Source organism: Mus pahari, chromosome 2 (genome assembly GCF_900095145.1).
Source record: "Mus pahari chromosome 2, PAHARI_EIJ_v1.1, whole genome shotgun sequence".
Lineage (NCBI taxonomy): Eukaryota > Metazoa > Chordata > Mammalia > Rodentia > Muridae > Mus > Mus pahari.
Genome location: NC_034591.1, coordinates 107,269,724 through 107,297,311, shown reverse-complemented (window position 1 = coordinate 107,297,311; position 27,588 = coordinate 107,269,724). Strand labels below are relative to the sequence as shown.

General features: G+C 49.9%; 1 protein-coding gene across 1 annotated transcript in view; it reads right to left on the bottom strand.

The window, feature by feature from the left end:
• Window positions 1-22,351, bottom strand: part of Uroc1 (urocanate hydratase 1) — a 29,124-nt gene extending 6,773 nt beyond the window's left edge. Inside the window, exons 1-17 of the mRNA XM_021191284.2 lie at window positions 22,177-22,351; window positions 19,221-19,351; window positions 18,484-18,577; window positions 17,974-18,033; window positions 17,565-17,693; window positions 17,378-17,439; window positions 12,040-12,106; window positions 11,805-11,948; window positions 10,662-10,750; window positions 9,649-9,711; window positions 9,199-9,378; window positions 8,678-8,775; window positions 8,056-8,128; window positions 6,796-6,917; window positions 4,820-4,890; window positions 2,478-2,576; window positions 251-350 (exon numbers count right to left, since the gene is read on the bottom strand). Of these exons, the coding sequence (XP_021046943.1) occupies window positions 251-350; window positions 2,478-2,576; window positions 4,820-4,890; window positions 6,796-6,917; window positions 8,056-8,128; window positions 8,678-8,775; window positions 9,199-9,378; window positions 9,649-9,711; window positions 10,662-10,750; window positions 11,805-11,948; window positions 12,040-12,106; window positions 17,378-17,439; window positions 17,565-17,693; window positions 17,974-18,033; window positions 18,484-18,577; window positions 19,221-19,351; window positions 22,177-22,302 (1,708 nt within the window). The 5' untranslated portion in view covers window positions 22,303-22,351. The remainder of the gene's footprint in view (window positions 1-250; window positions 351-2,477; window positions 2,577-4,819; window positions 4,891-6,795; window positions 6,918-8,055; window positions 8,129-8,677; window positions 8,776-9,198; window positions 9,379-9,648; window positions 9,712-10,661; window positions 10,751-11,804; window positions 11,949-12,039; window positions 12,107-17,377; window positions 17,440-17,564; window positions 17,694-17,973; window positions 18,034-18,483; window positions 18,578-19,220; window positions 19,352-22,176) is intronic.
• Between the last annotated feature and the right edge of the window lie 5,237 nt (window positions 22,352-27,588).

Below are 27,588 nucleotides of genomic sequence, written 5' to 3'. Positions count from 1 at the left end.
GAAGAGGAAGAAGAGGAGGAGGAGGAGGAGGAGGAGGAGGAAGAGGAAAGCCTGCAGCCCTGAACCTGGAAGACGGGAAATCTTCCTCCCTCTGAGATGAGGCCTCTCTATGTTACCCAGGATGCTACTAATTCTTAAGTTTAAACCATACTGCCCTATCCCAGTCAGCTGCCAGAACTGCTGGGACTATAGGTGTGCACCTCCTCAGCTGGCTAATATTAAGTGACAAAAATCCTTTGGTCTTCCTCACCTGCGCAGAAGGCAGAACCGTCATAAATATTCGAAGTTTCCCTAAAGGGGCTGTCAGTGCCACTCACATCATGGTGGTCCCGGCTCAGGACTACTGGTGCCTGCAGGGGGCAGGGAAGGGTATATCAGTCAGTAGTGTCTACCAGGCTTGCAGGCATGAAGCAGAAAATGAAAGGCACGGGGGGGGGGGGGAGAAACTCCAGATATCATTTGGATTTACCCACCTTGAAAATGGGCCCACTCTAGTGAGAATAAACACCTGAAGCTTTTGGTGGGTTCCTACGTACCAGCTGGCATCAGTGTGATACACCAGCATGAGATCACACGCCTTCCCAAGAACTGTATCCAGATAGCAGGACTGCGAACATGCTCACTTTGTAGGTGACATGACAGAGGCACAGAAAGGCTAAGGAACTTGGCCACACCGAAGAGCTTGACAGCCAGTAAGCTGGGGTATAAACCTTACATGCTATATCAAGTCTGGGCTCCACCCTTGGGAAGTTTGGTCCCTGAGCCTTTGCAGAGAGGAAAGGGGCTAGAAGACAGACAACCTTAGGTGTGTGGGTGTAGGTGTGGATAGGCAGAGCTAGGAGATGTCCCCTTGTGACCTGAGAAGCAGGGGTGTGGACTAAACTCCCTGTGAGATGTCAAGGAGGTTACTTCCCCTCTCTGGGCCTTGACTATCTGGGCTAGGTAATTGCCGGGGCCCTATTGAGTGTCTGTGAAGACAAACCCATTTGGTGAAATTAGTCACATGTGCAAACAGTGCTCCCTCTATTCTAAAGAACTCAGGAGCCCTGGGGACCCGATAAGAACAGTGGGCAGCCTTCCTGCCTGTATCCATATGGTGGAGTGCAGCTAACTTTGGAGGTACAGCAGGTATGGCCGAGGACAGATGGGCTTGGGTTACTTCTACTGTGCATAGCCTACTTCCATCATGAGAGTAAGCTTTTCCTAGAGCCATATGAGGTCAGAGGGAAAGTGGTGGGCAAAGGGGACCTTGAGCAGGCCATGCTATGCCTGTGACTTCATCTTGTGCTGAAATTGCTTTTTGGCACCTCTGGTCATTCAGGGTTCAGTTGAATGCCAGCAGTCCAGGAAAGCCTGTCCAGTCCAACCATGGATTCCCCATCTCACCACCAGGGCTCATGATACCTATAAACACCTCCTAGCTTTTATCTGCTTTATGTGTCACCAGCTCCCTCCATCATACCAGCTCTGAGGCCAGGACATTGTCCATCCTGCCCTCTGCTATGTCCCGAGGCACCAGCACAGGAGTTGTCTATCAAACATCCAGCAAACCGAAGAAAGAGGGAGCGAGTGCTAGCCTGGATGCCCCCAGGCGCTCCTCAGCAGCCCTCACACACAGTGGGCTTCCCATCCCAAGGAGTTCGGGATGCAGTCCTTGCTACAGGTGCCACACCGGGCTCTGAGACTGGGCCATCTGCAGGGATGACTTTCCATAGATCACACCTATCGTTAGCTGTGCCTCTCCTCTGAGTAGCATTTCCAGTATTCCAGATGGAACAATGCCACCGCCACCAAGAACAGGACACAAGCCCCCAGAACAAGAAGGAAAGGTGAAACCAGCTACTTCGAGCACATGGGCTCAGGGTTCTGGGTCCCCAGAGGGGTGAGATGGGTGGGCAAACTTGGGCCATTTTTCACAGTTTGAACTAAGTAACTCAGAAAAGACGTGTGCCACTATCTTTGTGGACTGTGACTCACTTGAGCCTCACGCCCACTTTGGGGCTTGCAGCATGTTATTCTTTACGCTGAATAGAGAAACACAGGTCAGAGTGACCTGACTTGCCCAGGCTACAGCCAAAGAGACACCATTGGGACTCATGTGAATAAGCCTGCTCACCCATTATCTCTAGTTCTCCTACCACAGTGACTTATGCTCAGAGTCGGGATTCTGGGAGGATGCTAAGCCCTCCATGCTCTCCTTCCCTCCCCCCTTGCCTCCCAGGCTCCCAGAACAGCTCTTCTCTTGGCCCCTCTGTCCATCTGCTCCACAGAGTCCGAGGACTTCAGGGAACCGAAGACAGTGAAAGCTCCTTGTTACTAGGACAGGGTGGTGGTGGCAGCAGCTCTCTCAGAAGATTGGAGAGGTGGGAAGAGCAGATTGGGGTGTGAGTGGAAAGTCCTGGCTGTGAGGCCCTAGGCAGGGCTTTTGTGATAAGGTGTCTATGAAACCTTCTTAAAGCACAGGCTAGGTCAGTCACCTTGATCTTCCCACTGGCGATGGCCTGGTTAATGGCCACAGCAATGGCCACACGGCCTTTCTGGTCTGAGTACAGGATTCTTGCCTGGGAGCCCACCACCTGCAGAGGAGAGAATGAGAAATCAGCTCAGCCAAAACGTAACCAAGGGCTTGGTATTGGAGAGACACGAGTGATATCTGAGCCTGCTGGCCCATCTAGGGAGACCTCGGAGGACCAGAGATGCATGACAACTCTGAAGTATGGGTCCCTGGGGTACATCTCTCATCGAGCCTACTAGATACCACACTGGTGGGCCAATGCAAGTCCACAAATGAACTTCTCATGAGGTCTGTGTTACCTCATTCTATGTCCCTCTCCTTAGGGTCCATCCCTAAGAGACCCCCCAGAGACTGACTCCATGTGTATGATGGAGGTTTCCTATTGTGGAGTCTGCCTCCTTGAGCCCTTTCCACATCATAACAGAACCACCAATGTGAGACTTGATCAAGCTTGACTTGCTGCAAGAACTCTCCCCACAGTCCACAGCTGAGTCCTCAGGGAAACACTGCATTATTGTCACAAGCTTGATCACACAGATGAGGAGACTGAGGCCCAGAGAGATGGGTAATCTCTCTATAGGTTGGTACTCGGACCTGAGGCTCTTGTGTTGCACCTCTGGAAGGAAATGCCAGTTGAGTGTTCAGGAATGAGAAAGAGTCATTTCTTAGCGCCACAGTTCTCAGCCTGGATGCGACTCGGTGATGGCTGCAGATAATTTTGGGTGGTGTGTGGACCCCACAGAATGAATCCAGACTCCCTGGGTGTGGGTGTCTACATAGCTATGAATATGGCAGCATTGTTCACAAGACAGAGAGGTGGAGACAGCACAGGTGTCCAGTAGCTGAAGTATGTGATCTATTCACGTGATAGAACAGAACCTTTATCTCCAGCTTCTGCCCCTGCTCATTCAACAAACCATGATCAGGAGTGTTCAGGAAAGCTGGGTGTAATGGCATATACATTTAATCCCAGCACCCAGGAGGCAGAGGCAAGCCTCTGGGAGTATGAGGCTATATGGTGAGTTCCAGGATAGCCAGGGCTACATAAGATCATATCTTAAAAGAAAATCAGGAAAAGGTTTAAGGGAGATACTTAAGAGTATCAAATGTTTTTCATGAAAGTATGAGGACCAGAGTTCAGAGCCTCAGCATCACATAAAAGCCGATCATGCAAGGCAGCCCACCTGTAATTCCAAGGCTCAGTGGGCTAACACGGATCCTTGGAGCAGCCTAGCTAGTTAGACAGTGAGTGCTGGGTAGAACACGAGGTCCTGCCTCTGTAAGTCAAAAGTGTGGACAAAACAAGGAAGACACTCATGATCAACTTCTAGCCTCAAACATAGACCCACGTGCACATCAATCAGCAGACACAGACACAGACACACACACACACACACACACACACACACACACACAGAGAGAGAGAGAGGTATACATTCAGAAAAGGAAAACCCACCTGTATTGAATGTGGATGGTTTTTTTTTTTCTTGTGAATATTTTGTAAGTGACTCAATATTTAATGTTTGCATGGCCTCTATCTTGTCTTAGGTCTATCTAACAAGTCATCCAAAGGCGATGTGAGGCACATGGAGGGCCTGTGTAAGTTCTGTGCCAACATGAGGTCACACGTATTAAGGATCTGAGAGGGCTGTGGTATCCCCTGGAATCTTGAAACCAAGCCCCAACCTGGGTTATAGAGGGAAAACTGTAACATTCCAACCGTAGAAGGGCAGAGGATGCCGGGCCTGGTGGCGCAGGCCTTTAATCCCAGCACTTGGGAGGCAGAGGCAGGTGGATTTCTGAGTTTGAGGCCAGCCTTGTCTACAAAGTGAGTTCCAGGACAGCAAGAGCTATACAGAAAAACCCTGTCTCAAAAAAAAAAAAAAAAAAAAAAAAAAAAAAAGAAGTGCAGAGGATTCTGACTCATGCTACACAGAAAGACTTTGAGACTGTCAGATGGAGTTGGCACCCATAGGATCCTGAGATCTGTTCCTGTCCTGCTAGGTCTACAGACAGCACGGGATGGTCAGATTATACTGCTTTACACTCCCACCAATGTCGTCTAAGACCTCCAGTGTCTCCTTGTTGTCACCCAGACACCCTTTTACACGCCCCTTTCCTGCACTCTAGTGCTGCTGTCCACAGTCACATGATACAGGGTGTGCATCCCTTAGGACATGGCAAGATGGGTCCTGGGGCCTTCCAGAAATGCCTCTGGCTGCAGCTTGGTTCTGGGCAGTTTCTTGGCAGCTCAGCCTCCTCCAGGACTCTGCAGTACCCATTTGTTCCAAGTTAAGCTCTCACCAGCTGATGCTTGGCAGCCTCTCGGATCCAGCGAATATTATCCATATACTGTAGCTTCACAGATGCCTTCACTGTAGGAGAAAAAGGGAAGGATATCTCAGGTCTTGGAAGCTGCTTGCCAGGGGCCCCATCTCTTTTTTTTTCCCTGCCTTATATGTGCCACAGGCACCTGGAATTCATGGGTAGTCCCTTACATTAGCCTCCCCGATCCTGAGAATGAGTGCAATGATTAATTATTAATGAGTGCAGTGATGATGAATTAGTGCCTGGGTCTACACAGCACATTGCTGATGAATTCATTCCCTTGAAGAACAACTAGTGAGTATCTACTGTATACCAGACACCGAGCCACAGCAACAAGAACTACAGCTAGCTATGAACAAGAATGTGATGAGCTGGCTACTAGGGCAATGAAGTAGGGGGATAAAGGCTCCCCAAGAAAGGGAAGATCAGAATCCTCAATGCTGAGAAACTCTGTGGGAACAGAATTCCAGATAGAGGGAAGACAGGCCCTAAAGTGGAAATGAATGGCCAGCAGAGGCAAGAGCAGGATGATGGCCATGATGCACAGCAGGTCTGGGCAGCTCATGGGAACAGACTGGTAATGTAAGAGTTGAGACTCAGCGGTCAACACTGAGCGCATCAACACTTTACTTAAATAATCTTGCACATTAAAAATTGTATTTGGGTGAAGGCAGCACTTGAACTCATCACTGCTTGCTACTCTACAGCCCCGCATTGTAGTCTGTGTCCTGGAGGTCCTCAGCGTCTGTCTGCTCTGCCTGGTGGAAGCTCCCCTGGCTGGAGTGTTCCTGCTGGGCAACGGCAGGTCACATTGTAGCTGGAGGCAGACTGTGCTGGAGATTCTCATGCCACCACATGAGGTGGCAGAACATGCAGCTTTCTTGTAGAGCTCTGGATACTAGGCCCCCAGCTGACACCCAGATGTGCCTGCTTAGGGCCAGCCAGCTGTTCTGAGCTAGAGAAGCTGAGAAAGTAGCGGGCCAGACTTCCTAATGTAAATCCCCAGCCACTCCCTTCCACTTGGCCTGGCCTCCTCTTTGCACTTGACTAACAATGCCAAGTACATTAGAAAGGACAAGATGTTTTACGAAAGCGGCAGGGGCATACAGACACAGAGAGGCCACAGACACTCAGCTCAGTGGCAGAACCAAATCTCTACACTGATGACCAAGATGAGCTCAGGGGCCCCGTGTCAGAGAACTTGAGCATCGGGTGGGTGTGGACAGGGCCTGGTATGGGATGGCTTGCTCACAAAAGGCAGCTGGAGTAAATGAGAAGTGCTCCTGACATGCATAGAAAGAAAAAGGCCATTGCTCAATGGCTCTCTCTTCCCCACTCCTGGAGTAAGGGGCTTGAAGGAGAAGGATTGAGTCAGAGAGGGCCAGCCGCTCATCAATACCCAGCACACTCTGGGGATTGTGGGGCAGTTTGTCAGCCTGTGGCACTATTGTAGGGTGACGGAAACATTAAGAGGTGGGAGGAAGTGAGATCATTGGGGGGGGGGGGTGTAGCCTTGAAGGAGATGTCAGGACTCCAGCCACCCCGCCTCCCTGTGCTTCCAGAGAGTTCTACTCCAAAATAATGGAGCCAACTGACCATTGCTGAAACCTTTGAAAGAGGAACCTAAAGAAAACCAAGCAAACCTCCTCAACTTAAGAGGAAGGCTCAGTCACTTAGGTGTTTGTCATGGTGACAGATAGCTGACTTTAATCCCCTGTGACTTTGCAACCAGCAGGGACAGAGGTGGAGCTGAGCACGGGGCTTGAGGGCAGAGCCTGATCTGTGTGCAGGCTTCATGCTCAGAACAGCTTTCAGAGAGGAAGCTCTGAAAGTGCTCGAGGTCCCCTTGTGCAACAACCTGTGGTCCTTTGATTCATGCAAAATCTGGCACAAGCCACCAGGAGATTTGGGAGAGCAATCATTCCTGAGCAGCACCCATCCAGAAGTATCACCTCCATCAGCAATGGCTTTCTCCAGCACAGATGTGGCCAGATGATCAGTGACAGCCAGGTCCTGGGGGTCCCCTGATGTGCATACCCAGCGGAAGGGCCCAAAGCCCTGGGAGAATATATCCCTGCAAGGACAGATGTCTCCTTAGTCACGACCTCCTGTGCTGCCTGCACCTTTTCGCTGAGCTGGGGAGTGGCACATAGGTATGCCTAGGCGAGAGAGGCAGCACCCAGAATGAGCTTGAGCTGTTGGCTTCTAAACAATAAGTCTTAGAGGACCTCCTAGCTCCTCTGACTTCTCTTTGGCTTTGGCTCCCATCTCTAAATTTGTACCACTTCTTCTCTAGCAGCAGGAACAGGGAATTGGGACAAAGACAAACATTTTCTCGAGCCACTCTTATAAAGACTACATGGAAACCAGTCATCTAAGGTAAACAGCTGAGAAAACTAGGTGAACGTGGAGACTCAGCTCGGCCTTCCCTGGTGACTCAGCTTCTGCAGCAGTTGAAGTGGGACAGAGGGACGCTATGGCCTCGGGCCATCCTAGCTCCATACTTGCTGAGCTAGGCTGGGCGTATCCCTGCTGTCTGCTTCCTGCTTTTCTTCCCTGGGGAAAATAGAGCCACTCTATACCCCAGTGTCCCAGCCCCCCCCCCCCCCCCCCCCCCCCCCCCCCCGCCAGCTCTGCTTCCACACATAGATGTAAAGCTCAGAAGGTAACTTCTGCCTCTCTGGACTCTGGCCCTGTCTGTCTTCCATCCTTCTCTGGCCACCTCCATGGACACTGAGACCTGTGAGTCAGTAACTCATCCGTTGGTCTATCTCTGCCCTGGCTCCTGCTGGATTCCTCTAATCCCCATTTCTCTTGACCACTGGCCCTTCTCAGACCTGCCCTGAACAGCCAGATGGCACAAGGGCTTCAAGCCATAGCACGTCTTGGCCTTCAGGATTGAGTTACCATCCAAAGGACAGCTTCCTGGCCACATCATTTAGGAAAATGAATGGGCATGAGGCAAGGTTGTGTGCATAGGGAGTGACCTCGGCTGCCAGGCCCCTTGGTCCTCTTACTGAGGCCCTGCAGAAGCCCCCTCTGCACATTTGTGTCATGAGAAAATGCTGTGGCCACTGTCTGTCTACTCCCTAGCTGGGTGACGTCTCAGCACACAGCCCTGTGGTGATCAGTGCCAGAGGCTGGAAGGCCAGGTCCTAGGTCCTGAGAAAAGCAGAAATGGTACTAGACACCCCCAAACCTCCATCACTCACCCCATAATGTGCTGGACATAGGAGGGGTAGCGGAACTCCATCTTGTTGGCTCCTTTCTTCTCTACATCTGCTCCTGTGCCCAGAGTCATCTATCTGTGTGAGCGCCCATGACCACACAGACAGTGACTTAAACAAGGGGCCCTGGGAAAGGCTGGGAATAGAGTCTCAAAATCTTTCCTTAGGCAACATAAGAGGAGAAACAGCACAGTGCAACCCTGGATGGCTATGCCATCCATGTGGTCTAGGTGTAGGGAGTAGACATAGCCCACAGACTCATTGTCAGCCTCAGAGATACCACTCTGAGGACCTCAACCCACTAGGTCTGCAACTGGCCTTGCAAATGGCCATGAAGGAAGGCATGGAAGGAGACAACCTCTTGTGGATGCTGAACCTTTTATATTTTTCTTAATGCAAGGAGAAGTTATGGCCCAGAGAGACCTGCCTGTCTGGCAGAACCAGCTTCCAAAAGGAAGAACTTGATAAAGGCACAGTAAGATCTCCCAGGTACTCACTGGGTGACCATGTGGCCAAGCTCTGGGTATGAAGTGGGAAGAGAAGAGTTTCCTCAGGTGGGCTAACACAGGCCCCAGGCACCACTTGCCCGGCTTCCCCCTCTGCTTACCTGCTCTCTGAGCCTCCAAGAGGAAGGCATTACCATAGTCCCAAAAGAAGAACTTCTCCTGGGCCAACCTGTTGATGGCTGAGACATGCCTCCTCAGGCTGCAACAAACAGATGGTCAGCCCCTGACCCGGCTCCACAGCCCCACCCTGCTAAGCCTCCCCCAGCCCTTCTAAACCCAGTGCCAGAAGGTCTCCTGGAGAATCAGCCTCCTCTAGCTCCCAGCGACTGCTCCAAGTGCCACTGATACCCATGTCTATTTAAAACCCTGAGCCCCTCAAGAGCCCTTGTCTTGTAGTGGGCCCCTAAACGCTGGTGACCAAAGTACCAGATGGGGGTAGTGTGGGTATCCTAGCGTGAACCCAGCATGGACACATAAGCTGCCCTAGGGACTTCACAAACATCAATTTAGTTTGTCCCGTCATTCCCATGAGTACTGTGCCCGTGAACCCCTCTAAAGGAAGGCAGCTGAGGCTCAGAGAGGTTAGGACCCTGCAGAATCTGCTGCCTTTCCTGTTGCCCACCTTTCCTGCACCAGGTGCTTGAAGGCAGCAGGGTTGGAGGACATGAGGCTCTGGGCCTCTGAGAAGCTGAGCTGCACAGGGTAGTAGCCACCATTGAATGGGTTGTGACAGGATGTCTGGTCCGACCCAAGATCTACCAAGAGTTCCCCTGTTGTGTCCAGTTCATGGACAAGGCGCTCCCTGGGCGAAGAGGCGGGATGGTCAGAGAAGGTCAGGCATACCTGGGCTGGAGGAGGGCCAGCTGGAAGACAGTGCAGCCCTCATCCCACCCCCACACTCTGTAGGCGGTGTCTGCTCTCTCCTTTGCAAGTGCCTAGGCAGAAAGACTGCATGGGTCTGGGTGAGGATGACGGCCTTTCCAGGAAGGACAGAGTTGAGGCTCAGAGCTGGTGACTTGGAAGCATCTGATTAGCACCCCCGAGGTACCCAAGTCATCAATTTCCCACTTACCAAAGGTCCACCACGTTTCCATGGTAGCCGAGGCTGAGTACCTCCTTCTTTTTCCTTGCTTCCCTAGAAGGGCAAAAGAACAGAACAGATGCCCTGTGCCTGCCTTCAGCTGCCCCAGGTGTAGCTGCTCTTCTTATACACAGGGAGCTCAATGCTGGCCAAATGTGGCAAGCATAGGAGGCCACCTAGGGCTTGTGTGTGAGTGTGTGCTTGTGTGAGAGTGTGGGCTGGTATGAGAAGTGAGCTTATGTCAGTGTGTGGGCCTATGTGTGACTGTAGGCCTGTGTGTGTGTGTGAGCCTAACTGGGGGCCCGGGTGTGACTGTGGACCTATGGGTGACTATGAGTCTGTGTTTTGGTCGGAATGGGCCTGTGTGAATTTGCACCTCTGTGACTATGGACCTGGATGGGCAAAGGCCTGAGTGTAACCATGGACCCCTGTTATTGTGGGACTGCCAAGGCCTATGTGAGTTTGGATCATTGCGAGTGTAGACCTGGAGATAGGTGCTAAGGTGAGGTATGGTTCCTCAGACTCCATGACACAAGAAAGAGAGAAAAAAAAAAAAAAACATAGGCTGGAATGCCCCAGTTGGTTGAGCTGAGCTGTAATGGTTACTGGGAAATGCGTATCTTAACTCTAACAGGATCTTTATAAAACACGCTATGGGGCAGGGTATGAAAGTGATAGGATTCCAAAGTTATTTGAAGAAGTAGAAGTAGATTAGAGGATGGATATAATTAAGCCGGGCATGGTGATGCACACCTCAAATTTTAGTACTTGGGAGAACAATGCAGGAGAACCTCAAGGTCAGAGGCCAATGGCCAGCCACAAGCCAGCAGCAATAATCCATGGAAAATGGGATATCTAGAGAACCTCCCATGACACTCCCACAGTGGAGCCTCTGCATGATACCCGTGGCTAAACATCAGGCTCTGAATGACCCAAGTCATGCTCTCTCCCCTGCTTCCAATGCTCAGGGTCAAGTGTTCTGAGTCTCACACAGCCAACGGTACCTGAGTCTTGCAATGCAGTGGTCCAAGCTGTCAGTCACCTCCATCAGCCAGCCTTGCCGGTGGCGTTTTACAAGTGCAGCTTTGTCCACCTGAGGTCACGGGGCACGGGCCATCCATTACACACCACCCCTGAACAACCCCCTCGAGAGGTGCCACCCCATGTAACCCACTTCCATGACGCAGCCTCAGGGCAGTCAGTACAGCCAATGAGAAAAAAGAAGGGGCTGCTGAGACCTGGTTTCCCTGCTGAGGTACAGAGCTGACATGTCTTTTCCCTCTTCCTTCTGCTTTGAGCGTGAATGGCAAGGCTGGGTGATGTACCGATTTTATCTCCACGAGAGAAGCCCGGGAGAGTTTAGAGGAGCTAACGTTGACATTATTGAGCTACCGAACGAATGCCAGCACTGTCAGTTACATGAGAAAAATAAAACTCCTATTTCTATAAGCTGCTAAGGATTCCCTCTGTTACCTGCAGCCCAACACAGTCCTGGCAAAGTTCAGACATGCAAGAGGCAGGTAGTGTCAACTAAGTCAAATTACACTGGTTTGCCACCATGATGTATCTCAAAGCTCCTCCCTTCCACTGCCCCCTGCTTCCTTCCTTGACTGTGGCATCTTCCATACAGATGTGGGAGCCACTAGAGCAAGAGCCCTGTGCACACTTCTGTCAGGGAGCAGCTTGTGTACCTCCTCTGTCTGATGTCAGCCACTAAAGCTGAGGAAGGGGTGCTCTCTATTAATCAAATTACAAACATTTATCCTCTCTCATCTAGGTTCTGTATCTGAAGGGACACAGGAAGCAATGGCTGTAAATACAATGCTACAGCTTCATGGACTGGAATAGAACACGGAGGGCAGTGGGCACTGTGCAAGCAGGACCCATGTGTAGCCATAGGGATCCATCCAGTGAGGCAGGGTAAGGCTTTGTGGAAGAGGTGAGGGGGTTGGTGAAAGAAAACAAGGAAGGGAGGAATGAGAAGGGATGTGGGAAGAGTGGAAAGATGTGGGGGTGGGGACGGAGAGGATAAAAGAAGGGGAGAAGAAGGAAAGCAAGCAGAGGAAGGAAGGAAGGGAGGGAGGGAGGGAGGGAGGGAGGGAGGAAACAGGGAGATTTGGAGGCTAGGCAGAAGCTCCCCAGATTACCTCTGCAATCACCCCAATGCATCCAACGATGACTGCTGCCTTGGCTTGAGCCCCACTCATCCCGCCAAGCCCAGAGGTGACGAAGACCTTCCCTGCCAAGTCCTCGATGCCCAGGTATCGACGACCAGCATTCAGCACAGTGAGCTGTAGGCAGGGGAGGCGGGGTGCTAACTGTCCATCCCCAGCATCTCCACCCGCAGGGACCCACCACTCATCACATGTGCCCATGTCTCACCACTGTGCCATGGACGATTCCCTGGGGACCAATGTAGCAGTAGCTGCCCGCTGTCATCTGGCCATACCTGAGCAGAGAAAAAGAGGCCAGTGCTTAGGAGCTTTAGAGTAAACCTTGGACTGCTCTCAAGGTGCCCCTACATTCTCTTTTGCTATAATAAGTTGACAGAAATGTACATCATCATGTTAACCAGAATAACCCAGAGTTGGAGTCAGAAAAACAAGTGTAACATATTTTTACCTCATTGTGAAATATAGACGTGTGTGTATGTGTGTGTGTATGTGTGTGTGTATGTGTGTGTGTTGAAGTAGAAAGGGGACTATGAGAAGGGAGGGGGAGATCTATAGGGGAGAAACAAGAATATATGTCCCATGAAAGCAGAAGGGGGGCTACTTAGGGGAAAGGGGACTATCAAGGAGAGACCGGCATCTGGGGACAGTGGGAAGGATGAATATCAGCTAACTATCATGGGGGCTGGAGAGACAGCTCAGTGGTCAGAAGCATTGGCTGTTCTTGCAGAGAACCCAGGTTCAGTTCCCAGCATCCACATAGCAGTTCCCAGTTGTCCATAGTTCCAGCTCCAGGGGACTGAACACTCTCTTCTTGCCTCCATGGGCCCTGCCTACATGGGGTGCACAGACATACATACAGGTAAAACACTCCTAAACATAAAGTAAAAAAAGAACTTTAAAAATAACTAAAATGACACACATGCATAAAAACATCATGGTGAAACCCACTTCTCTGTACTTTAACCAAAATATTTTTAAAAGTTAAAGTCAAGTAAAAACAAAAACGTAAGAGGATATGATACACTAGAGCTTCACAGATGTTTTACAAACAGATCTTATTCTCCTAAAATCTGTCATACAAGTAATTTCTAAAAGTCAGCATGGGGATGATTGAGGTAGGCAGAGCAAGGCTGAACATATCCCAGCATGCCCATGCTACATTCCAGTGTATACTCAGCCACTCACAACGGTGTTCACAAAAACTTTATCAGCAGTGACCAATATCTGAAGTCATTGAAATGCCCACACATGAACGGAAGAGAGAAACAAACTGTGATGTAAGCACAGGTGATACACAAAGGAGACGATGTGTCCCTGCCACATACAACCCAGTGAGGGTGTGGGGCGTGGGAGAGTGTGTTCTGCAAGATTCCATTCAAGTGACATCAGGTAGGCTTAACTGTGAGGCACTGTCATACTGGAGCTGAACGCTGGGGTGGCACTGGACACAAGGCAAGGTGGTAGCATCAAACATAGGTCTGTGAGCATCCTCATGTTTCACACGCCAGATCCACAGCTTGCATGATGAAAGATCTCTGCAGGATTTCTATTTGAGGGCGGGGTTTCATTTTGAAGGTGTTGCTTCTATAGCTTGTCTCCCACACATTGCCCTTGGGTCCTTTCCATATCAGCACAGGCATTATTGGTTATGACTTCCCAGCAGATGGCCTTCAAAGCCAAGCTACTCTGCACCTCTCCAGGAAGCCTGTCAGCTCTGATTTTCCATGTGAATGAATAAATAGTTGCATCGGAGTGACCTCCTGTTGCTTCTCTCCACCTGTGGACTGTGTATTCAGGGCAGAAAGCAGGCAGGAAGGCTGTGAGGTCATCAGACACAGATATTTCTAGTTTATCTACCTATCTACCTATCATCTATCTATCTATCTATCTATCTATCTATCTATCTATCTATCTATCTATCTATCTAATATATGTGAGAACACTGCTACTTTCTTCAGACACACCAGAAGAGGACACCAGATCTCATTACAAATGGTAGTAAGCCACTATGTGGTTGCTGGGAATCAAACTCAGAACCTCTGGTAGAGCAGTCAGTGTTCTTAACTGCTGAGCCATCTCTCCAGCTCTTGATATTTCTAGTATTACTAGATGCCTCCAACTTTCAGTGATGTCACCAACATTGCCTGAGTGTGGCCATTACCACTGCCTGGTAACCAGCAAACACTGTTTTGAGCGGTGTAATGAGGTCAGTAGCACTTTCTGCTAGCTTAATCTACCTCTTTGCCAAAAAAATAGGAGATTTCTCTAGGGCTCTCTGCTGCTTGCTTTTCAATGCAAAGTTCACTGTCTCTTCTATTAGGTTCTTGCCTCTCAGAGGCATTCCCCGGCCTCTTCTTTCCTCTGGGTGGAGGGTGTGTTGTCACAGACCTATGAAAAAATACCAAGTCTACCACACAACCATGCAATTATACCTGGTTACTCAGAACCTTCATTTTCTCTTCTAAAAATGGAGACTTGCAGGCATGGTACATACTGTCTCAGCACTTAGAAGGCAGAGGCAGAAGGATCACAAATTCTTGCTTCTAGCAAGACTCTGTCTCAAAAAGACAAGCAGACAAAAAGGAGGTCATGTCCCTTATGTTGAAGGACTACATGCGCATCATAGATATAGGAGGTTAATATTAGCATAAAAGAATGCTGGAGATGGTGAAACCCACTATAGGCCCTGAGGGGTCAACTCTCTGTGGAGCTCTGGAGCTGAAAGGCATTGGGTACATACCCCAGTTCTATAGATCATGCCTCTGTGACGGGATAATTCTCACACAGGCCTATGTGACAGGACCTATGAGTGTCCCCTCTGTCTAGATGAGGTCTAGGTCCTAAGGTTGCACAGGACACAGACTCAGGGATGTGCACAGATTCTGGTCCTTGGTGCTCAGCTAGAACGCCAGCCACATAATGCTCCCAAGGCAACTTACAGCATAAAGTTGCAGGATCAAAAGCTTTCTGCAACTGAAGCAAGAGCCTTTAGGGGCCCCTCTAGGGGCACCTCACCCTCCAGCCCACTGTGCTGAACACCTCAGCAAACAGCCTGAGCCTATTCCCCGATCTTCCGTGCAGGATGTCCCCTGCATGACTAGCCTTGCCACCCTGAAGGCAGGAAGGCTTAGGTTCTGAGGTCTTCTCAGTTCCTTTGCACAGCAGACTGTGTCCCACCTCTGCTACAGTTCCCACCTTTTCTCTGTATTGAGGATGGAACCCAGAGCCGCATGAATGTTAGGCAAGAGCTCTACCGCTGTTTGTTTTGTTTCTCTTTAAAACTTTTTTTTTTTAACAGTTGCCCAGGCTAGTTTTGAACTCACACTGTATCCCAGCCAGGCCTTAGGATCCTCCTGCCTCAGCCTCCCAAGGCTGGGATGATAGTTGTGTGCTATCAGCCTAACTTTTACCCTTCTGAAGTCAGTGTCCCCACACCTCCCTGTGGCAAACCCTCAGTGCCATGGCCCGACCAGGTCTGACATCTGTAGCTCTGCCTCCTTTGACCTTTAGTCCACGCCTATGAATCAGAAGTGAGACAAGCCTGAGGTCATGGCGAGGGAGTAGTGGAGCAGGATGTATGCCCTCAGCCCTCTAACCTCAGGGCTGCTTCCACTGGAGCAGAAAGAGTTCACACGTCCAATAACACCACCAGCGAGACTCACAGAGGCTGGTTACAGCCAGCAGCAAAGTGACTGGGTTTTCTGAGACCCTGTTTTTCTTCTACTATAGGGGTCTGTTTCAGATGACTGATAAATTCAGGGCACATAGTGGTGGTGGTGGTGATGGGGCGTACTCTGGTTACACTATGGACTGTCACCTGGAGGCTATGTCGCTGGATCTTCATTCTGCAGATTCCATTTTATGTGGTTTTTCCCCGAAGATTAAGCAGAACACCCTCTGTGCCATGCTAAAGACTGGAAGCCTTGCAAGAGGGACCATCATGGTGCTGCAGAATACCACAGGACAGAGTGACTTGCCAGGCTGGTGCTCCACAGACAGATTCCCAGGCTGTATGGTCAGGGGGAAAGGCAAAGTGCAGAGGCTGCCATGATGGTCTCAACCCCTGACCTAGAGTCCATGGGCTTGGGGTATTTGGAAGGACACTGGAGACTCGTCCCCTGGGGTCTCCCAAAGAAGGCTTTCCATAGTCAGTGTAGCTCCTTCTATGACATTTGATGAAACCTTTAGATGCAGAGCCTGGGTTAGCTTTACAGTACACAGAAAGCTTTCACACCCTGGGCAGGGCCCACATAGCTCTTCAGGTTGGTTACAGGGTCTGTACCCAATAGGGCAAGTCACATAGCTGCACAGTTTGTCAGAACACACGGACAACGAGTGTGTCTCACTAAGGAATCTGCTAGGGGGCCAGGTCCCAAGACCCCCTTCAGCAAACACCCAAATCCTCTGACACTCAAATCCTGCACGGCACATAGCCCACATCTGCACAGAACCTGAGTAACTCATGTCATGTAAATACTTTGTAGGTGGTTACAGTAACCACACTGTGCTGTTCAGGGAACGACAGCAAGAGAATGCCTGCATCTGGTCAGTGTGGAATTTGGTTTCAAACATTTAATCAGCAACTGGTTGACTATGCACGCAGATATCACTTTAAAAGGACAAATAAACAAACAAACAAAGATCAAATCCCAGCCAGCAATTTTTGTAATGGACTTTGAAGTTCATCCAAAGATAGGCTGAATGGATGGATGGATCAACAGGCAGATAGACACAGACATGCTAAAGCTCGTTGAACCCTTTGTTTGTTTGTTTGTTTGTTTTGACACAGGGTCTCTCTATTATGTAGCTCTGGCCATCCCAGAGTTTGCTATTGTTAAGCAGGCTGGCCTTGAACTCAGAGATCTACTCACCTCTGCCACCCAAGTGCTGGGATAGATGGCATGTGCCACCCTGCCTGGCTTCAGCACTTGTACTTTTACCATAGGATTTTTGTTTGTTTGGTTGGTTGGTTTTTTGAGACAGGGTTTCTCTGTATAGCCCTGGCTGTCCTGGAACTCCCTTTGTAGACCAGGCTGGCCTCGAATTCAGAAATCCACCTGCCTCTACCTCCTGAGTGCTGAGGTTAAAGGTGTGTGCCACCACGCCCCGCTACCATAGGATTTTGGTGGTATTCCCTGAAATTAGTTTTGACTTTTATTTTTCCTTAATGAAAGCCATCTTATTCTAATCGTATAGAAGCTCTCTGAGATGCAGAGAGTCTGGGACTGGGCAAATGTCTATATGTCTCTCTTAAACCAGCTGTGTGACATTTGTATTTGTGAGTCAATTTTCTATATGTCTGGGGTTACTCACAATAAAATCTTTTGAAACAATGAACTTCAAAATTGTATGTTTCTTTGGCTATAAATAACAGTAAGCATTCGCACAAAACTACTAAGGTACAGCTGTGTGAGAATGCAAAGATTCTGCTGTACTGTGGTAGTTGTAAGTCTTCTCTGAAATCAGGCTTAACATAGTCTTGTGGTCCCAACACGAACTGTATCTAAAGGCAGACGCCATAGCAGAGAGCTGACATAGCGACTTACATGGTTACCCCCAAGGCAAACCGCTTCTCATACTCTGTCCTGGAGGAGTAGTTGGGAATGACCTGGAGAAGAGGAAGGGACAGAGAGTGAGTGGGGTGCTGTTGCCTGATCGCCTCCTCACCAACACAGCACCCCCTTTCCCAAGCCTGGCCCTGGATAGGCTGCATGCTGGCTGCCTCAGACTCACCATCCCATTAGTGATGACCAGCCGTGGGGCATTGGGGCTGCTGGGGAAGAGGCCCAGAGGGTGTCCACTGTACATGACCAGAGTCTGTTCCTCAGTCATCTTCGACAGGTAGGACATGGTCAGCCAGAACTGGATGGACAGCACACATGCAGGACTCTGTAAGTGTGAACTGGCACCCACATGGGCCCTGCACCCCACACCTAGACCCAGGGATTCCTGCAGGTTATGTCAGTCCACCTAATGGCATTGTTTGCCTAGATCCTCTTTAATCTCCAGGGTCTCCTAGTACCTCCCATAATGCACCTCTAGTCCTTCTTATAAGTGGAGCATCTCCAGGTCCTTGCCAGTGTTGGAGCATTAGGCATCAGGCAGAACCATGGACCACTGAGTGCCTGCCTGGCCACCATACCTGGGCCCAGTTGCTGAACACTTGCCCATTGCCTCCATAGGTCACCAGCTCCTGTGGAAACTGAAGAAGATGTGGCATTATCTGAGATGGGGCTGTGGACAGGGCCCCTACTTGCAGCTATACTCGAAGGAACAAAGACATGGGGGCAAGGAGAGAAGCCTGAAGGGACACATGGCAGCCACCAGCTACTGAGCATGGCTGTCTATGTGAATTGTGTTCTCCATGTCAAGATTCCATGTAAAGGGAGCGACAGAAGGGATCTCATTGATAATAAGATACAGGGTGATAAAATACTATTAAATATTTTTATTCTCAGTTGGTTATTTGAAAGCTATCGCTATAGGTACATTTATATAACTGTGTTGTTACATATTTTTGTCATTTTATATTTGTTTCATACTTTTGATTTTGCCCGAGTTAGAGTGCACTAAAAGCCAAATGGCATTCATTACTCAGGATCTTAGGTCATGTTTCTTTGGACTGTGCTGGTCTCAGTTTCCCTGGCAGTACCTGGGCCACAGCAGGGTCCAGGTTGTTCATGATCATGTGCATGATGGCTGCAGCTGCCCGTGTCCGGCATGGGTACTGCTCAATTGGGTAGGCCCTGCAAGAAAAAGTCCCACAATGGGCATAACAAGGGAATCCTCAGGTCTCCTGTCCACTAAGATGTTGAGTTTGCCTTGGCAGAGCTGACAAGGTACCTGAAAGAAGTCCTTAGACTCACAAGTGGGAGTGTGGGGGTGGGAGTATGGGGGTGGGAGTGGAGGCCAGACCCACCCAGCTGCTAGGCAGCCTGACTTCCCACATGCCCAGAGCAGGAAGTCCGGCCCACTCCAGTCACTGTCTCTACTTCAAACCTGGGAGGAAGCTGACTACAAAGAGAGCTGAGGGCTGCTTTCCAGAGCCCTCAATCTTTGGGCAGTTTAGTTATTTGTTCTTTTATTCACTCATCAAATACCTTTGGGCAGTAATTCCATGGAAGGTGGCAGAAAATACAGAGGGGACATGAGGACCCCATCTTCTGGCCAAGCAGGTCAGTGTCAGACCCTACACCCCCCAACCCCAGCAACCCCCTCTCGGGGAGACATCTCACTACCTATCTTCTCTGCGCAGAGGTGTCACCTCACTGTGCCATCTCCATAGTTCCCCCATCTCAGACAGACTGGCCCCCACCCCCTAGTCTTAGATTCCTTGAGGCTCCTGACTTTTGCACAGCCCTGTCTGAAGCCAAACCTACGAGGGCTTACCTCATCTCAATGCTGGGGCAGAACCGGTACATGTAGATATGTCCAAACTGTCGTAGCTCCTGGGCAAACTCCAGGGCCAACGGCTTCTGGACATCAGGTGGGAAATAGCGCAAGGCATTCCTCAGGGCCAGCTGGGAGGAGAAGGGTGAGAGGTGGCTGGGTTAAGGGCCCTGGGGCCCTCTAGGTACTCCATCTTCCTTCTCCACCTGGATTGCCTCTGCTCCACTCAGAAACTGGTCGAGCCACTCTGAGAACATCTGCTCTGTCTTCAAAAAAGCCTTCCCTGATAGCCACTGGCCTTTTTTTTTTTTTTTTTTTAAATGAGGGCAGACTTCACATTCTCTCTTCTTGGCTCCATCTGGTCTAGGGGCTGCAGACTTAGGGGAGGAAAGCAGAAGCCACTGTAAGCTCAGAGAGGAACCTAGCTTGGCCAGTGGTACAGAGGCTGTGTTCTGGGATGGTCAGACTTGGGCAGTGTGCATAGCTGATACAGTAGACACTGTCATGGCCCCACCATGCCTACATTCTCATCCACCAGCCTACATGTGGCCTTACCAGGTGAAAGGCACTTTTCACAAATAACTCAGTTAAGATCTTGAGACTGTTCTGTGATCTCCAAATGAAAAGTCACATAATCATGAAGGCCCTTGTAAGAGGCAATGGATGCCAGTATCAGACGACGTGAGAACCAGGCTGAGCAGTGAGATGTGGATTTGAGGACTCAGTGTTGCTAAAGACATAGCTGTTATGTACAGAGGATTTCCCCAGCAGTACCTGTGTGCCCTGCTTCCTCTTTTTACTGTCTCTGTCTGGAAAATGGGGGTAATAATGAGCCCAACTCCTAGGTACTAATGAACTGACACGGTTCGTATGGTGTTGGCTGACCTATGGACCCTGTGAGCGCCCCTCCCATGTGCCTTGTAAGATGTGGGGTTGGCCTCTTAGCAAATGTTCTTGTCCATGCATTCAGTGAGCACATGCGGGTGTTGCTGGACCCCAGAGACCACCACAAGGGAGTCCCCAGCCAACAAGCTCAGGATGGTATGTAGGCAAAGACACACATGCAGACCCACCATGTCTAAGGCCTCTCGGGATAGTGTGTTGATAGCGACAGGCATTCAGGCCCACCATTGTGAAGGGCTCAGCTGAGGCATTCCCAGCAGAGTGCAGTGGATGAGACAGGACATGGGAGAGAAGGTCACTGAGAGAAACTGCACCCAGGGGAGAGTTCTTCTGACAGCAGAACTGCTCCCCCTTGTGAGGCACAGTGTGAAGGTTCAACAGGCCTGCGCTGAGTGTTCACTGACTAAAGTATAATAGGGGGTGCTCCTCACGTAAATGGAGAGCTGCCAAAGAAAGGCAAGGAATGAAGCCCCTGTATGAACAGTGAAAGAATGAGTAGTGTGAAGGTGTGGAAACAAAGGAGGAACTCAAAGTATTTTCACCTGAACACACACACACACACACACACACACACACACACACACACACACACACGAACACATGCAACCACACGTGTATACCCACACATCTACACATGTGTGTGCATGTGCAAGCACATAGATGGAGACACAGGCACACACCCAGGAGTACATGCAACCACACATGTACACATATATATGTGTGTAAGTACACAGACACAGATACACAGGAACACACACAACCATACACGTATACATGTGTGCACATGTATACACACACACACACACACACACACACACACCCCAAAGAGAAAGCGAGTCAATGAAAGAGAAGCTTTCACTAAGTTTTGGGACTTCATCATAGTGGGAAGACAGTCGCTTCCTAACTCTAACTCCTCAGATCTGCAAGTCACCTCTCCTTTAAGGATGTTGTAACCTTCAAACATAGGGTGACATACAGGGATGAAACCGAAGGGGCCTGATTTCTCAGTTCCTGGCTGCCCTTCTGCCACCACAAAACACTGTGGAGGTTAATCACCATCACCCAGCCACAGGGGTGTCATCAGAGGCCCTTGGAGCAACACAGCCTTCCCAGCTCTTGTGACTACTCAAGGCACTGGTGCCAAGGAGGAAGAACATTAACCACAGCAGAGACAAAGCTCAGCAGAACCAGACAGGTCAAGTGAAAAGACGAGGTGAACCGCCCCTCCATCCCTACCTTATGCTCCTCTCCAGCACCAGCCCTGTCTTGCCTGGTGCTACCCCACTTTCTAGGACCCTCAGTTCGTTTCTTTGCTCTCATTCCTGGCTCCTGTCCACCAGTGTCCTACCCCAGCAGCTCCGAAGCATGCTGCCTGACTGTGGGCAGTTCTAGAAAAGCCCAGGAGTGGTGTTCCCCAGAAGAGCAGTCTGTGGGTGAGGGTGGTAGTAGGGTGCCTTATTTAACCTTTGTACTTCAGTGTCTTTTAGAAAAGCAGCCTCCCATGGATCAGGGACTTGTTTTAGCCTGGCAGCTTGGAAAGCTCTTTGGCCCAAATCCCTTGTGCAAAGGGAGCCACCAGGTGAGGGACTACCTGAACTGTCATCCCTCCCAGCACTTCTGTGACCTTGATGGACACAGCTGCACAGCTAAAGTCAACGGCAGGTTTGGGGGAGGGGCAAAGTCAAACTGTTACAGAGGACACAAGGGTCACTCAGTGTTTGGAGCTGGACAAGGTTCGTGCGAAGCTGCTGAACTAGGGCCACTTCACACCCTGCCTCTTCCTGTTCCTCACTAGAGGTGGCCACAGCACCACCGCAGACTGTTTGGGTGACCTTGAGCCCCAGTGTCCTCATCTTGAAGTGGAAGCTCCAATTCCAAGTCTTCACCTGAAGAATATCAGGTGATAAATGCTGACCCCCCCACCCTTCGCTGGGAGCTGGTAAGGACAGGGACAGCTAGTATGTAGAAAGAAAGAGGGGTATCCAGCCACCTTGACCATCTAAAAGGTACCAAAGGGCCCCAGATCCCCAGAGGACTGGGTAGCAGTTGTTACCTGCTCTTCTTCAGGGCTGAGGTTGGGAGTTCTAATCGGAGCATGTGGCACTCCAGCCCAGCGACCCCGGTTCTCAGGAAGGGGTCGTAGGGGCAGACCAGAGCACAGTTCCTGGAGGCTGGACATGTCTGCAGAAGCTGAGGTGGAGGCAAGTATGAAGTGACTGACTGGGTAGTCAGGGGCAAGCAGGGTGGGGACAGCCCCAGGGCCACCTCCTCCAGCCCCTCATTGGGTCCAGAGAGGGCATAAGGGGCAGGTCATTTGGATCACTGCCTGATAGGTAGGTTGCCTGAGTGTTACTTGCCAGAGGAGAAACTCCTTGGGGACATACTCAAGTTAGATGGGTATGAGTTTGGGGTGCTAGTGGGTTCTAGGGTGAGGTTTTTTCAATCATAGAGGGGGTCTAAAAGGTGGCAATGTTGGGCAGTCATGTGACACTGAACCTGGCTCAAGCTCTACAGAAGCAAGTCGCTTGTATTCCGTTTCCCTGCCACTTGAGCAGGAAGGGGAAAGTAGGTGTGGTTACAGCTTTCCACGCCCCCAGAAACCTCTGATCATTAACAGCTCTGCATAAAAGCCTTCCTCCACATCCTGGTCTTGGACCAAAGGCCAATGCTGGGTGTCATTCCCCCCACCCCTAGCCAGGAAAGCTCCACTACTGAGTCCCAGTGATCCTTGTAAATGTCTGCTCCTGGCCAACTTCATGCCCTTTGCTCTGTCCCTGTATACACAGGTGGGTGGTGACCTACTCCTCCCTCTGCAGAAAAAGGTCAGGTCACCTGGCTTTTGACAGAGTGGGAAGGTGAACCACTGGTCACTTATAGCAGTACATGAGGTGGATGGCACTTGTGCTGGCCCTTGGGACTCAAGACCCATGTCACTGATAATGAAACTGAGGTCAGAGAGGCAAGGAGATTTCCTGAAGTCCTGGAGCTGGTCATGAGCGAAGTTCAGATTGGAGACCTGAGACCCCACATTTGGATGGAGACATCACTGAAATGGCATCTGTGCTTAAGAGTCCAGTGTACATGCGGGAGTGGTGTGAAGACATCAACAAGACGTTCTATAGCACAATTAAAAAAGCAGATAGGTCTCTGTCTGCAGTCCTGCGACTGGGGACACCAGGGGACATTCTGGGTGGTCTTGTGGTGAGAGTATTTTTGCATCCTTGGGAGCCAGTCTTGTGACTCCTGGATAGCCCCAGAAGTCACTTGTTTTCCAGGGAAACCTTCTACTTCTGAACCCTAGGGAAGGGAGAGGTGGAGGTGGAGGTGTCAATCACCATTGACAGATGCTACCAGTCATGACGGTGTAAAGAGTCCCACAAAGTCCCTAAGGAAGGATTCACAGGGCTCCTATGAAGGGACCCCCAGGGCACCAAGAAGCCCACAGGGTCCACAACCCTCAACTCATCCTGAATGCCTTCTATTCAGCTGACACCCAAATCCTTCATGGTACACGGGAGAATCAAGTAACATGCTACCCCGAGTTTGTCTGCTTCCGATTAGGTTTCCTTTTTCTTTAAAGGTATTTTTTATTTTTATTTTTTTGGTGCCAGGGATATGCTAGTCTTCCATCTACCCCTGAGTTTCAGTCCTAGGCTGTCTTTTTTTTCACATTGTGTGGTTTTATTTTGCTTTTTGTTTTGTTTTTGTTTTTAATTTTGGCAAAGTATAAAAGTGCATATCCTTTCTTTTCATCTTAAATATGAGTTTGTGTACACAGAAATAGTTAACTTAAACAATACAGCAATATGTAACATATTGGAAATATTAAGTAATGGTACTTAAATACATACACATTATATTTTACGTGTCACTTTAAAGTAAACTTACTTTTTATTACTTCTCTTATTTTTGAGATTATAATAAGAATACAAGATTTTCCTACTTCCTTTCCTTATACTAAACTCTTCCATATTTATCTCTAGCTCTCTTTCCAACTGTTTTTTTTTTTTACTTTATTGGATATTTTCTTTATTTACATTTCAAATGTTACCCCCTTTCCTCCGAAAACCCCCCTTGCCCTATCGTCCTCCCCCTGCCCACCAACCCACCTGATCCGGCTTCCTGCCCTGGCATTCCCCTGCTCTTGGGCACAGAGCCTTCACAGGACCAAGGGCCTCTTCTCCCATTGATGTCTGACTAGGCCATCCTCAGCTACGTATGCGGCTGGTTTAGTCTCTGGGAGCTCTGGAGGTCCTGGTTAGTTCATATTGTTGTTCCTCTTATGAGGCTGCAAACCCCTTCAGCTCCTTGGGTACTTTCTCTAGCTCCTTCATTGGGGACCCTGTGCTCAGTCCCATGGATGGCTGAGAGCATCCACTTCTGTATTTGTTAGGCACTGGCAGAGTCTCTCAGGAGACAGCTATATCAGGCTCCTGTCAGCAAGCACTTGTTGGCATCTGCCATAGTGTCTGGGTTTGGTGGTTGTATATGGGATGGATCCCAGGTGGGGCAGTCTGTGGATGGTCGTTCCTTCAGTTTCTGCTCCACACTTTGTCTCTGTATCTCCCAGTCCTAGGCTGTTGTAAACAAATCAGTACAACCTGAGGCATGGACGGGCTACAGGGCCCCCACCCCCATTTATAACCAGTCAATCCAGTCCAGGTCACTCCCTTGCTTGCGACTAACCCTACAGTGGAGCAGCTATGGAGACTGAGCCCTGCGTTCTAGGGTAGGGCATGTGCTCCAGGTTGGTGTTTGCTTGGGAACTGGATACTGGAGGAGAAAAGCTCACATGCATTCCTATGTGTGTGGTGAGATGTGTATGCAGAGCCTGAGCCAGAGAAAAGTCTTTTCCACGCTGGGGTCCCTAGGGCCTCCTGCTGGACTCCTCAGTCACCTCCCCTCTCCCCTTGAACTGGAGGTCTCCTAGCTGTCATCTAACCTCTTGATCTTCCTTATAAGCCAAGGTGGCTAAGCGCTGCTTTGTACCAGGCACTGTTGCAGGCTGGGACCAGACGGAATGAATAGGACTCCCTTGGCAGCTCCAGCCTCTGTCCTCCCTTCTGGGAGCCTGAGTACTGCTGGTGAGTCTCCACATGCTTCCCTCTGCTCACTGGGGCTGCTGCCTAGAGCCCGTCTGGCTTCCCATGTCCTGCAGAAGGCTGCAGAGTTGGATAACCCCCAATTCCCTTGGCCCTTGGGGTAGGGGGTGGGGCAGAAATACCCCATGAGCAGCAACCCATGGTCTCTCAGCCCTAGCATGCTTTCCCTAGGTGGTATTGCATTGTTCCTGGCTGGACTCTGTTCCCTGTTCTGAGTCCCCTCCCTGTAACAAAGACCTCCGACGATATGCTTGTATAGAGCTCTGTTCTCAGGAGAAAACCAAAAATCCCAACTGTTTTGTCTAATCTGATTTTTAAATAATTGTAACCAACTGAAGCTGCTTTTAGATTGTGGTGGACAACCTCAAGTTCAGCGCCCTGACTGTAATGTTCAAAATGTCACCACTGGGGAGACATATGGGCACATGGAGTACCTATGCCACCTCACAGCTGCATGTGAATCTCACCCTAGAATAAGTTATTTAGCCAGAAAACCAACGGTAAACATTTTAATGGAATAAGAGGTTCATGTAAGCTGAACACAGCAGTGTGTTTGACTTGGACCACAACTACCCTGCTCACTAGCTGTGTGTCACTGGGTATGTTTCCTGGCCTCTCACTGTAAGGAAAGGATGGATGGCCTTCAGGATCCCCATCTGAGGATCATTCTTAAGAAACTGAACTGTATGAAGCTTTACCTATGCTTATTCTGACTATGGGCTAGCCAGAGATGCAGCGTGAAGTCTATTGGCACAACAGTGGCATTGCATTAGGTTTCACATGGCACCCAGGGATGACAGGAGGTAAGGGGAGGGCGTCACAGGTTGCACACCACTTTATAACATGTAAGGGAGGTGACCCTGGGGACTGGTATCTGCAGTTCCAGTGGCATGAACAACAAGGGATGGATGCCCCTAACAACACTAATATGTCACAGGTGTAGCTGGGGATGGAATGAGGTCTATACCTGAAGGGCCCTGAACAATGCCCCACACGCAATCAGCACCACATGAGATGTTGGCGTTTTTCTCATTGATACCTGCTCTAAAGACTCCATCTCCAGAGACAGCTTTGGCCTCTTGCTAGTCCGCCCCCCTCCAACCCCCAACACCGAAGAGGAGAGGCACAGCCAGCATCCGGCTCTCTCAGCCGTCAGATTTTTGGTGTGTTTAGAAATGCTCACTGCAGGCTCTGGGAGATGCTCCATCTCTCACTTTGCCCATCCACTGGCATGCACCACAGAGCCTCCTTTGTAAGTGCCTGCATGTACTTACCAGGCCAATGTCATCTGATACACCATGAGGAATTAAATCAGGCTGCTTGGGTTTCGGGGGAGGTGTCCACAGCAAAACTGTGGCAATTTTACTGAGAGCAATCTGACTTTTTAAACCTTTATCAGAAATGACAATTGCCTGAATCAGTACAGTTGAAGTTGCTAGGATTCAATGACATTTGCAAGCTATACAGGGTACACAATATTACTACCTAAGACCAACTGTCCTGTCAAGCGTCCATGCTTCCTTGACTTCTGAGGGAACATACAGAGAATCAGAGAGGCCTGAATACTTCACTGTCTGAGGGAGTGTGTCAGTCTCTCAGGAACTGGAAGGCACATTGTGCCCCAGGAGTCATGAACTCTAACCTGAAAATCCAAAGACACATGCCTCTCAAGGCAGCCAGGCCAGGCCAACTTTATGGTTCCTTATTGCTCCTTTAACATGCAGAGACAGAATTAAATCAGATCTACAAATTCTCAGTCATGTCTTTGTGTGAGGCTGGGATTCACCCATCATTGGGACTTGGACAGCCTCAGTGGCTCCAGGGAACTAAGAGAAATGTGATCAGGTCAGAGACAGGCCACATAGTCACATACTCTGGGAATGCCCCCAAGATTCCAGGCTCCTGAGAAAGATAGTTACATATGTCACATCATGGCAGGCCTCCTGATAAGATGATGGCCATCTTGTTACCATCTGACTGCAGCAGCATGGGATCTCTGGGGGGAACATACTACCAGGAGCCTTCCGTGGACCTTGATTCATAGCATTGAAGTGGTTTTTGGACGTTTCCAAAGTTCAAGGCAGATCGCTACTTAGCTATAATTGATGAGCATCTCAGGGCCTTTGCAGCAGACAAAAGGAAGCGGTTCCAGGGAGTTACCAGGGACCTGCGCTTGGAGGCAGGCTTCTGCACATGGGTTCCAATCTTTCTGGTAGCCTCCACTGATGTCCATCTCTAAGGACAATAGTGGGCTGAGCTATTCTCAATTTTGGTCACCAGGTGGCAGCATAGAAGGCTAAAACACACCGACGATTGGAAGACTAGACTAGGTTCTGCTCTGAGAGTTTGAGTGAGATTTGGGG